The sequence below is a fragment of the Mesoplodon densirostris genome, chromosome 16 (assembly GCF_025265405.1).
Source record: "Mesoplodon densirostris isolate mMesDen1 chromosome 16, mMesDen1 primary haplotype, whole genome shotgun sequence".
Lineage (NCBI taxonomy): Eukaryota > Metazoa > Chordata > Mammalia > Artiodactyla > Ziphiidae > Mesoplodon > Mesoplodon densirostris.
The window spans coordinates 6,641,900-6,652,966 of NC_082676.1; the positions used below are offsets into that span (position 1 = coordinate 6,641,900).

Below are 11,067 nucleotides of genomic sequence, written 5' to 3' on the forward strand. Positions count from 1 at the left end.
CACTCATTGACTTCACCTGAGTGTGCAATGCCTGAGTTAATTAAGAGTATCATTTATTTCATTAAAATTGTGATAAGGGGACTTCCCTAGTGGTCCAGTGGTTAAGACTGCACGCTCCCAATACAGAAGGCACGGGTTCGACCCCTGGTTGGGGAACTAAGATCCTGCATGCTGCACGGTGTGGCCAAAAAAGAAAAAAATAACATGTGATAAGAACAGAGAGCTTTAAGAGAACACAAGGGGGCAGCTCTAGGTTGGTCCAGGCAGGAAGGCTTTCCTGAAAAAGACATTCAGGTGGTGGAATGTGCGGGATGATCAGGAGTTGGCTGGATAAGATGGGGAAGTGGTTGACACCCAGGCAGGTGTGAAGACTCTGAGGTGAGAGGGACACAGCCTGCAGGACGATAGAGTCTGCTGCCAGGAGTACAGCCAGGGCTCACTGGCCAGTGCACTAGAAACCATCAGTTTCTAAAAATGACATGAAACAAAAAGTCCCGACTAATGGAACGCAGGGCTTGTACCTGTTCCGCTGGGTCACCTGATTCACACTTATTCCCGGGGAATAAAGCCTTCTGCTGGATATAACCAAGGGTCCACTGGGTGCCTGCACTGTGCCTCTAACTGTGTTGAGTGATGAAGTCCTGTGAGATGGTTTGAAACCAGGAGGGGAGACGGAGAGTGGGATCCAGCGGCACAGACTGCCCTGGGGCACATGCTCCCCCAGCTTCGGGTGGGGACGTGGGGCTCCCTGCCGAGAGCATTTGTGCAGGGCTTACAGGGGCGCGAGGCCCAAGGGTTGATTAGGAAATAGGCACGGCTATTATAACCAGACTTAACTGTACGTAAAGGTATATAAATGCTGATCTGGGAAAGAAAGTAGATCATTTTCAGGTTTGTTCTGGAAAAGTCCACAACAGAAATTCACTGAGGTTACTATCTTTCTGATTAAAACTCCTCTATATTCACAATGTCAACCCGTCCCCGGGTCCAACTTCCCACCCTGCTGAGGCACAGGACCGGGAACAGCGCAGGCTGCGTTCGGCTCTCCACCCCCTCCCCAGAATCCTCTGAGGCTGCTCCCTCCCGCCTCCGACCTTCCTCTCCCAGCTCTTTTGCCTGCTTTTTTTTTTTTTTTTGCGGTACGCGGGCCTCTCACTGTTGTGGCCTCTCCCGTTGCGGAGCACAGGCTCCGGACGCGCAGGCTCAGCGGCCATGGCTCACGGGCCCAGTCGCTCCGCGGCATGTGGGATCCTCCCGGACCGGGGCACAAACCCGCGTCCCCTGCATCGGCAGGCGGACTCTCAACCACTGCGCCACCAGGGGAGCCCTGCCTGCTTTTAAAAAAAATGTATTTTACTGAAGTAAAGCCGACTTACAATGTTGTGTTTCCTTTGCCTGCTTTTTCATGGAAACCAGGGCCCTGGATCTGGTATAAAGAACCATCTGAATGATACAACTGTCTCCAGAAAGGCAGTGTTGAACTTGGATGTTCCTGATTCTTAGTCTCATAGGAGAATTTCATTAATTATTCACTTCAACACACTTTATGGATAAGATCCACCAATTTTATGCACAGTTTCCCCCTTTTATAATCTTCTGCTGAGAGAGAAAGTGGAACTGACATGATGTCATAGAACTACAAGCGCTATCAGCGCAATGGCTGCAATTTTCTTACTCAACGTTCGGGCAAGAAAGAAGAAAAATCCAGAGACGAGAGCCAGAGCAGACTTTAGACTTACTTTATTTTCGCACGAAATCATCGGGTGCCAACTAAATCTCCTCATCAAGGCGATCCGCAAGGAAGGCCCCTCAGTCCCCTCCCTGGCGCTGAGACGACCCCTCCTACAGCCCTGCAGGCGGAATGCACTGCAGACGCGTCCTTCCTCAAGTTCGGTTTCACCTGGCTTGTTTAATTAATTAACCGCCGCGAGCAAAACCATGAGAATCTGAGTCAAAATGAGCCAACCACATACCCGTGAGGAATCTGGCGTCTTTAATTATTTTAAGCATAAATAGTGCGGCCAGCGTGCTTTCGGCCGGCCGTGGGCAGGTCCACGCGCACTGGGGGAGGAGGTGAGCGGAGAGGGCGACGGGGTGGGGCCGGCAGGGTCACCGAGACCCCGTCTTGCCCCGCCACGCCGGCTCCGAGCTCTGGGGTGCGCCGAGGCCGTGCCCCGGGCCTCAGAAGCAGTAGGACGTGTGGGTGACCCAGTGGGCCGACTCCTCCTTGGAGCGCTTGGCGGAGCTGTGGGTCGTGAAGAGGGACTTGTAAGCTTCTGACTCTCCGCTCTCGGCGATGGACCTCTTCGTGGCTCCACACGGAGGCTTCCCGGCTTTTCCGGAAGAGCTCCCCTGTGCTGCTGGAAAAATGAAAAGCCCAAAACTTTAAAGCTGGGACTACAGATCATTCCAAACGTCACATCCTCAAAAGTTCATTAATCCCAGGAATTTCCCTCCTGCTTTCTGGGGATGAAGGTTGAACTATGTTATCTCAATCGCCGAGTCCTAAAAACAAATGAAGCTACTGTATTTAAAATCACACTCATCGCTACTTGCTATATATTCACGGCACTGGTCCCAGCTCCGGGGATGACGTACATCAGATCCCGAGGCCAGGTGGCTGAGGTGAGTGTCTGGGGTACAGGAACCCATGAACACTCTGGAGGACGATTACACCACAGGTTTACACACTCCTTTACCTCATCAATCTGTGCTTTTCTTCTTTGTGAAATAAATACTATTTTCTTTGCTAAAGGTAGTGAGTTTCAGGAGAAAGGCACTAAATCCTGGACTATCCAGCAAACAAAATGGCTCTCGGTCAAGAGCAGGTGGAGGAGGGCTGGCTCGAGTGCACACGGGGTGCACAGCGAGCCCCAGCCTTAAATTAGGGAACACCCGAGTCAGGCCTTGGCGCCCCTTGTTAGCCTGGCCCCGAGTGCAGACTCCACAGGAAAACTGGCATTTGTGCTCACACGCCTTCCGTCTCGAGAGGGCTCCTGCTCTAAGGTGAATCAACTGTTTCTTAGTTACCCGCCAAGAGAGCTCAGTGAACTATTCAGAGAATAGTGAACTACTGAATAGTGAACTATTCATTAGGACGAGCTTGAGTTCTCGGATTCACGCCAGCAGAACCGTGACGCACCCACGCAGGCTCCCAGCTGTCTAAGTGGCCCGCTGCCGTCTCAACAGGACCCACCTGCACTTCTGGGAGCCGAGGTGGTTTTCTTCTCTTGAGAATCAAGGCTGGTTTCTTCCGGCTTCCCTGTCTTCATTTTTGATGGTCCTGGGGCTTCTGTGAAAGAACGAAGTAAGCAAAACAAAACAACATCAGGAACTTACGTGGGAAACAGGCCGATGGCCTTACTTTTGCTAAAATAAGGACCTCTTTTCGCATCTTACCTTCACTGACATCTGATTTTGAGAGAGACTCTGCCACCTTGGGTTTCTTTGTTTTCTGTGAAAAGAAAGGGGAGGGCGGACACGTGCTCAGATTCACCGGTTTCGGTGTCAGTGGGGCTCCCGCCAGTCCGGGAGCCCAGTGAGAGGCCCGCACGGGTCGCTCCGGGCAGGCGTCCCGCTGATCCTCTGCCCTAAACCTCGGGCCTCCCCACGTGTTTCCAGCTGTGCGCTCTCGCCTCACATGATACATCCGTAGAGATCTGCTCAGCTGTAGAGTTACGTTCCAAAACCACACCCGCAAAACATCTAGGTGCGGAGGACAGGTTTTAGTGGTAAGAGTCAGTGTTAATGGTGACGACTGCACACAGAAGAGCAGTTAACTGGATGACAACGTAAGTCCAGCCGGTACTGGGTCTTAACCTTTCCAGGAAGACTTCCTCAAAGTTGTCCAACTGCTTTGACATTTGTGTATTTAACGATAAGGACTTGAGGCCTGTACTAAAGAACACTTTAGCCAATTCTCCTCGGCTCTGGATTACTTCTGTTAGAATTCTGTCACTCATAATAGTGAAATTGGTCAGCAAAAATTTAAGAAATGAAACAAACCATTCTAAAACCACACAGCTGATTCAATCACAGAAAGGACAAACAGGACCTAGGTTCATTCAGAGAATTTACTTTAAACATGCCGTTTTCCTAAGCATGCAAAAGGTGGCGTTAGAGATACGCAGCCTAAACGTTTCAGAAGGCTCCCATCACTAGAAAACATCAAAGACCTTGCTCAGGCAGTGGCCCTGAACCTGTAATATGTATATGCTACGTGATCTATAACACTTGCATAAAACATAAACACATCCTGTTCATTTCACACATGCAAGACATGCATTCAAATTTATGAGGGTAACACCTCATCCTTCAAAAAGAAAAAACATGCAGAAAACTGCTTATTTCTAAGCCCTCCATTCACAGCTGAGGTTATCTGAAAAGCACGAGCAATGAGGCCTTAGACAGGAAATGCTATGCCCTGTCTCCAGCTGTGGGTACATTGGGGAAATATTTTGGTTTCCTGGTAGCCGTCTCTAGGAAGCATTCCCAGAAGGTCCGGGGAGTATTCTGCGGAGAGGGGCATGTTAGTTCCACCGGGCTTTGAACAACTTGGCAGGAAGCCTGGGACAGAGGAGACAACTCACTAAAGTAAGAAGAAGGCTAATGACCATACCAATGTCTCTAGGAGCTTCCGTTAAAATACAGTTTTTCCCTTTTGTGCTTCTTAAAAACTGAACTTGATCAATAGTAGCAACAAAGAACAAGCAGATCCTTTTTGGTAAATGTCGTCAAAAATACCTCAAACTTCTATTCGCTTCTAAACCCGAACTCACCCCTTTAAATGACAGAGCGTCTCTTTATTTCTCATGAATGTTGTAATAACCTCGTACAAGACCGCTTCACGGAGTACTTCTACTGGTATTTGATCACTAAAGCTGGGCACAATTCCTTGTACTACAGAACCATTCACACACATTATTTATTTTCTACCCAAGTGAAGCTATCAAAGGAGGAAATGCCAGTGGCTTGGCTCTTTCTGAGAATTCTGGACCCACACACAATAACGCCACTGCTATCATATTCTCAGCTTTTTAAAGCCTCATGACCATGAATTATATATTTTTCCAGGGTGATACGGTCTTGCACTTTCCTCTATTATGATTTTAAAAAATGAAAAACCTGAAAAATCTTTAATTATTACATCACTGGTAAATGCACGCCAGTAGCACAAAACCAGGCAGGCTATTTCTCTTCACAATTTTATGTCCTCAGGATACTGAAACTAATTTTCTAATACTTTAGGCATTCTTTTGCCTTAGTTCTGATGGCATGAAGTTTCTCCCACATTTACCCTTTTTTTTTTTTTTTTTTAAAGGATGAAAAAAAGACCATGGCTATCATCTGTAAGTGCTCAAGAAATAACAAAATTTACTACTGGATCCAGAATCGATGACACATTGAATGATTTCTTAGCTGATCAACTGTTTTGAGCCTGCTCATCACATCAGATCATTAAGCACGGATTCCACTGCTTATGGAAGGTGGTTCTAAACCTGGGGCGCAAAGCAAAGCCTTCACCCCAACACCCCCGACCCAGAGCACCGGGCATCAGCAAGCATCGCCGGGGCGCCATTCAAGGCCGGGGCCAGGGGAGGCTCAGGATGGCCAGGCGGCGGCTTCCACGGCGGGGGGGGGGGGGGGGGGGGGGGGAAGGCTGCTTGTCTCCTCGCTCCAGGGAGCACAGGGAGGGGATGTGCGTGCGTGTGTGTGTCTGCATGTGTGCGTGTGTGTCTGTATGCCTGTGTGTGTCTGCATGTGTCTGCATGCATGTGTGTGTGGCCGCATGCGTGTGTGCGTCTGCATCTGCACTCCCAGGAGTGGGTGGGAAGCACAGGCCCCGGGCTCCCCCCAAGATCTCTAGGACGTTCAAACCTGGGCCGCACAGCCTCTCCAGAGGTGCTGGGGGTGGTGACTTTTACTCCTCCTCAGTTTTACAAGGTGTGACACCAAGCCTCTTACACTCAGTGCCCGCGCAGCAATCGTGGTGGCTGCCTTGCCCTCCGGACGCACTTCACAGGCCTGAGCTTTTCTACCCTCCTGCCCACACCCGGCCCCTGCAGGTGGCGTGACCCCCCGCCCCCCTTCACCGATGAGGCAGCCGAGCGCAGAGCAGACCACTGAGCCCGACCCAGCGAGGCCGCCTGGAATCTTCTAGAGCCCGGGCCCGCCTGGTCATAAAAACCACCTCGATCGCAGCGAACCCCGAACCAGCGCCAGCAGCACAGCTGGCGTGTTTGCGACGGGCTCTGGGGCAGAGGCCGCGGCGGGGCAGAACCTGCAGACTTGACTTGCGCCCCAACTCGGGAAGGTGAGGAGGCGAGCCTAGGACCCCAGTACCTTCCCCAGCTTCGCTCGCAGCCTCCTCCCCTCCATCCTCCTCTTCAGCGTTTCCACGTCCTCCTTGGTGCCATTGAGCACGATGACGTCGTCCTCCTGGAAGGCAGCCCCACACTGGAGAGGACGAAAGAGAGAAGACGACAGATTCCATCACCACGCGGAAAGCAGCTACCCTCAGGCCCTCACTCTTAGCCCAACCACTGGTCCTCAAGCTCTTGGGAAATTCCTGTTGTTTCCCCGCCTGCACCTTGGCTTGGCCAGTTTTTGACCCTGAGCCCTGCTTGGGAAAGTTTCTGTGTACAGTTAGCAGAGCAGGCCTGCCTGCCAGACTGGCCCTGGCTGGTGTCTAGGAACCTGGATTTCTGCAGGGTCCCTCCCACTTCCTAATCGTGTTGGGCTTCTTTGCTTACAGGCCTCCCCACGGGACCCGACCTCCAGGGGTCCCATGCAAAGACCCAAGCACAGGGTGGACGTTTAGGAAATGTCTGTTTAAGGAATCATTAGCAATACTGACTTAATAAAGAACCTGTGGGACTCACACACAGCTGAGCCAAGGGATCTCACAGGCCACACAGAGGTTTGCAACCTTGACCTTACATCAGCATCTCTGGGGGGATCCCTGAGACCCACCGCCAGTTTCTGATTCAGGAGTTCTAGGGTGGGACCCGATAATTTGCATTTCTAATGTTTTCTCAGGTCATGCAGATGCTGCCTGTGGGGGAACCAGGCTTTGAGAACCACTGTTCTAGAGTTTAGGAAGTTGGCCAATTAGGGTAAATGGGCTAAATCCCAGCAGGAGAGGGGAAGGACCATTCCGGAGGCACAGCCTGCATTTCGGCTCTTTCCTGGGCTGCCGCTGCCCACTGTCATGCCCACGGGGGTCTGCATTTTCAACTGCTCCCTGGGGAGCCAGCCCTGCTGAGGACAGTGTTTGGGCCAGCATCCATTTCGGGGTTTGTTTCCCTCTTCCTGTGGGTTCTCCAGAGTCCCTCTGCCTAGACCTTGGCCTCAGTTACCGCATCTGTAAAATGGGGATATACTGAACTCCCAGCATGATCGGGTTGGGGCAAGAATTAAGGGTAACGCCGTAGGGAATGGAGCCCAGAGCTGGGCACTGAACACTCAACCATCACCAGTTTTGCATTTTCCTAACACAGATGGAGCTCCAAGTTCCAGCCCTCAGCATTGTGTCTCTAACTAGCTTCCCTAGGCAGAAGCATCACATAACCTGAGTTCCTCATCCATGGATTCAACCAATTTCAGACAGGAAATATTTGGGAAGAAAAAATTTTCCAGTAAGTTCCAAAAAGCAACACTTGAATACTATATAAATAGTTGCCACATACATACCAGTGCAGGGCCCCGCAACTATTTACATAGACCAGCAACTATTTACGTAACATTTACACTGTATTTACAACTATTTACATAGAATTTACATTATATTAGGTATTATAAGTAACTTGAAGATGACTTAAAGTAAACGGGAAGATGTGTGTCCGTTATATGCAAACGCTACACCATTTTATATAAGGGGCTTGAGCATGTGCGGATTTCAGTATATGCGGGAGTCCTGGGCCAATCCCCCCAGCCCCCCAACCGATAGGGAGGGATGACAGTACGCGCTGCTGCATTTTCCTCGCTGGGAGTTGTGCCCCCTCGGGGAAGGGAGAAAGCATAAGGAAGCCTCACGCGGACTCCTCTAGACTCTGCCTGGGTCTCTGCCCCTTACCACCTGAGGGCTACACGGCCCTGCTGGTTCACTGGACAAACCTGGGCCGTGAGGACGGCCGTATGCCGAGTCCACGCCCAGAATCTCTCTGATAGAAAACATTCTCAGCACAAGAAAAGCCACACAACTACTCTTTTTCTTAGAAGTTGCCACAGCTTTCCCAGCACCTCTTAACACACAGAGGAGCCGGTCACCGTCTGCTGACTCTCCTTGGCTGCTGCCTTAGCTGGGTTATTTACTGTGGTTCTGTGTCCAAAACCCACAGCTCTAGGTCAAAGTCGGCTCCTTTCCTAAGGTGGTAAAGACCCAGAAAGCCTGAGGTAGGTGCCACAGAGAGGAGCTCTGTGCACAGACAGGGGGCGTCTGGTACGGCGTCTGGCCAGGGCTGCCTCTGGAGAACAGAGATGCCAGGAGGCCAGGGGCGGGGAACAGCCCCTCTGCAGGGGAAGGCCACCTGGCAAGCCCTGGGCTGTGGGAGACTGGGGCAGAGCCTTCCCCTGGGGGCTGTCCTCCTTGGAGAGAGAAGGAAAAAGGATCTGCAGGTACAGAATCAGGTGGTAGGTAAGGCCCGGTGGGGCTTGGGGCTGGGGCTCTGGCGTCAATAACCCTCCTGAGCGCATCTGCCCCCCTGCCCCGTCACAGCCCTCATCCTCCTCCCCCGCGGGCTTTCTGCGCCTTTCCACCACTCTTGCTGCCCGGGTCTGACCGATCGTGCCAGCGGTCCGCAGCCTCCTTCCCTGCACACGATTGTTTAGTTGTCTACGTGTGACGGTGGGCCCTGTCCTGCCTACAGCTGTGGTGTGTTGTACCCGAGTTGTAGTCCTAGAGTTGAATCAGCTGCTAATAACAACACTGAGCTGGGAACCCTGCACGTTAAAACCTGAGATATCTTGCTCTGTGTCTCCAAAATTCAAAAAATCCACTAATACCGAACCCACCCCTCAAGGCCTCAACTGCCTGGCCCTGAGTGGGCAGCCCCTGGGGACGGCAGCACGTGGCCCTCCCTCCAGCTACGGGCCCCGCACCTGTTCTAGGGTCATGCCTGACCTCACCAGGCTTCTGCACAGCAGAACCCAGGGCCCTGCGTGGAGCGGCCCGTCCCTGGAGGCAAGTAAAACCAGGGCAGGAAGCAGGTTTCTGCCACGATGTCAGCTGCCAGACAGGGGCTCTCCTCCGTGGACTAAAGGGTGGGGGGGCTTTAGAAAGGGAGGGGGGCTGCTGCAAAGGCACAGCAGCCCAAAGGGACTGACCCTCTCTTTGCTTATAAAAGTAACAGGTACACAAAGTAGAAAACACCCGTATTTCCCATTTTTCTATGTGTACTATTCCCGTACAGGTGAAATCATATATTTATTTTCAGTTTTGATTCCTTTTACTACTTGTACCTCAGATGTCCAAAAAAAAAGGTGGGAAATGGCTAAATAAATCATAATACATTCCTAAAAAGGAAGAGAATATAGTTATTTTAGAGTTTTCGACAACACAGAATATGCTCATTATATGTTAAAAGGAAAAACAGACTAGAAGTTGTATATTACATGACCTCTGGATGTTAATTTTTTTTTTATATTGAAAAAAAAAGGCCAGTAGGAAAGTGCTGAAGGAAACAGAATTAAGGGTAATATGCTACTATATCTGTATATTTATATCACAAACAAATGGAATAGTGGTTTCTCAATCTTTGTTCTTACAAATAATAATTGTGATGAACAACTGATTACATGCATCTTTGACCCCCAAATTCCACTTCTGAGACTTGGTTGTTCTCTATCACAGAACCCTGTTTCCTGTATTCATGGCTTATGATAAATGAATGTATGCCTGTATGTGTGTATTGACTTTTAAAATAGGGCTTCCCTCTGTCACACTGTAAGCTCCAAATGGGAAGGTTTTGTCTTTATCTTTCATGGCTGTAGCTGAGTCTTAAGCCCAGGGTCCTGCACACAGTGGATGCTCAGTAAATAATTGCTGAATGAAGCAATGAGAATATGACCTAAAGAAATATTTCAAACCAGGATGAAAGGGAGTGAAATATTAAAGCCAAATAGCTCCCCTAGAAGGTCACATGAACTTTACACTCCTTACAGCATATGAGAATGCCCATCATACCACGTAAAGGAGGGAAAAAAAAAAAACTTATGCTAATCTAAAAACCAGAAGAACACAGCTCCTTTTTGGCTTTAAGAAACATAAAACACCCCACTGTATTCACAGCGCCTCTTTTGTAATTTACATGTTTACGCTCTATGTCTGTTTTATTTATTAGGATTTTCATCTTTCAAAAATTTTAGTTGAATCACATCAGTGTAAGGAGCTGATACAGGGCTTCCCTGGTGGCACAGTGGTTAAGAATCCACACGCCAATGCAGGGGACACAGGTTTGAGCCCTGGTCTGGGAAGATCCCACATGCCGTGGAGCAACTGAGCCCGTGTGCCACAACTACGGAGCCTGCACTCCAGAGCCCGCAAGCCACAACTACTGAAGCCCGCGCGCCTAGAGCCCGTGCTCCGCAACAAGAGAAGCCACCGCAATGAGAGGCCTGCGCACCACAACGAAGAGTAGCCCTCGCTCACCGAAACTAGAGAAAGCCCGCGTGCAGCAACGAAGACCCAATGCAGCCAAAAATAAATAAACAAAATAATTTTTTAAAAAAAGAAGCTGATATATTAAGCCTTTTTTTTGTCCATTTATTACAACACTCTGTTCAGCATGGTTGGTTTTACTCTGTGTCTCCCTTAGAGCTATGGGAGTATAAAGCTGCACGCAGGCAACTCTCCGCATCATTTTCTCAGGTTCTTCCACTGCTTTTTTCCAGGTTAAGCATGTGAGGTCCAGGTGAAATCTAGCGCCAATCCTCTTCCCCCAGGGACGGACCTGCCAGGCCAGTTCAGCAGCACTCACAGGACAAGTTAAAACAAGCCCTCGGGGTTGGGGGCAGAGTTGGAGCAACACTTCACCAGCTGACAGGGGGGCCTTTCCTTTCCTGACTCTT

The 11,067-nt window shown here is 50.2% G+C and overlaps 1 protein-coding gene across 2 annotated transcripts in view; it reads right to left on the minus strand.

The window, feature by feature from the left end:
* Positions 1–1,724: 1,724 nt before the first annotated feature.
* RTF2 (replication termination factor 2) overlaps positions 1,725–11,067 on the minus strand; it is a 41,814-nt gene continuing 32,471 nt past the window's right edge. The window contains exons 6-9 of one of the 2 annotated variants that reach the window (XM_060120367.1): positions 6,343–6,456; positions 3,400–3,454; positions 3,197–3,292; positions 1,725–2,357 (exon numbers count right to left, since the gene is read on the minus strand). In XM_060120367.1, coding sequence (XP_059976350.1) covers positions 2,182–2,357; positions 3,197–3,292; positions 3,400–3,454; positions 6,343–6,456 — 441 coding nt within the window. In that variant the 3' untranslated portion in view covers positions 1,725–2,181. Of the gene's footprint in view, positions 2,361–3,196; positions 3,293–3,399; positions 3,455–6,342; positions 6,457–11,067 lie in introns of both variants that reach the window. The other variant, XM_060120366.1, reaches the window with a different exon arrangement.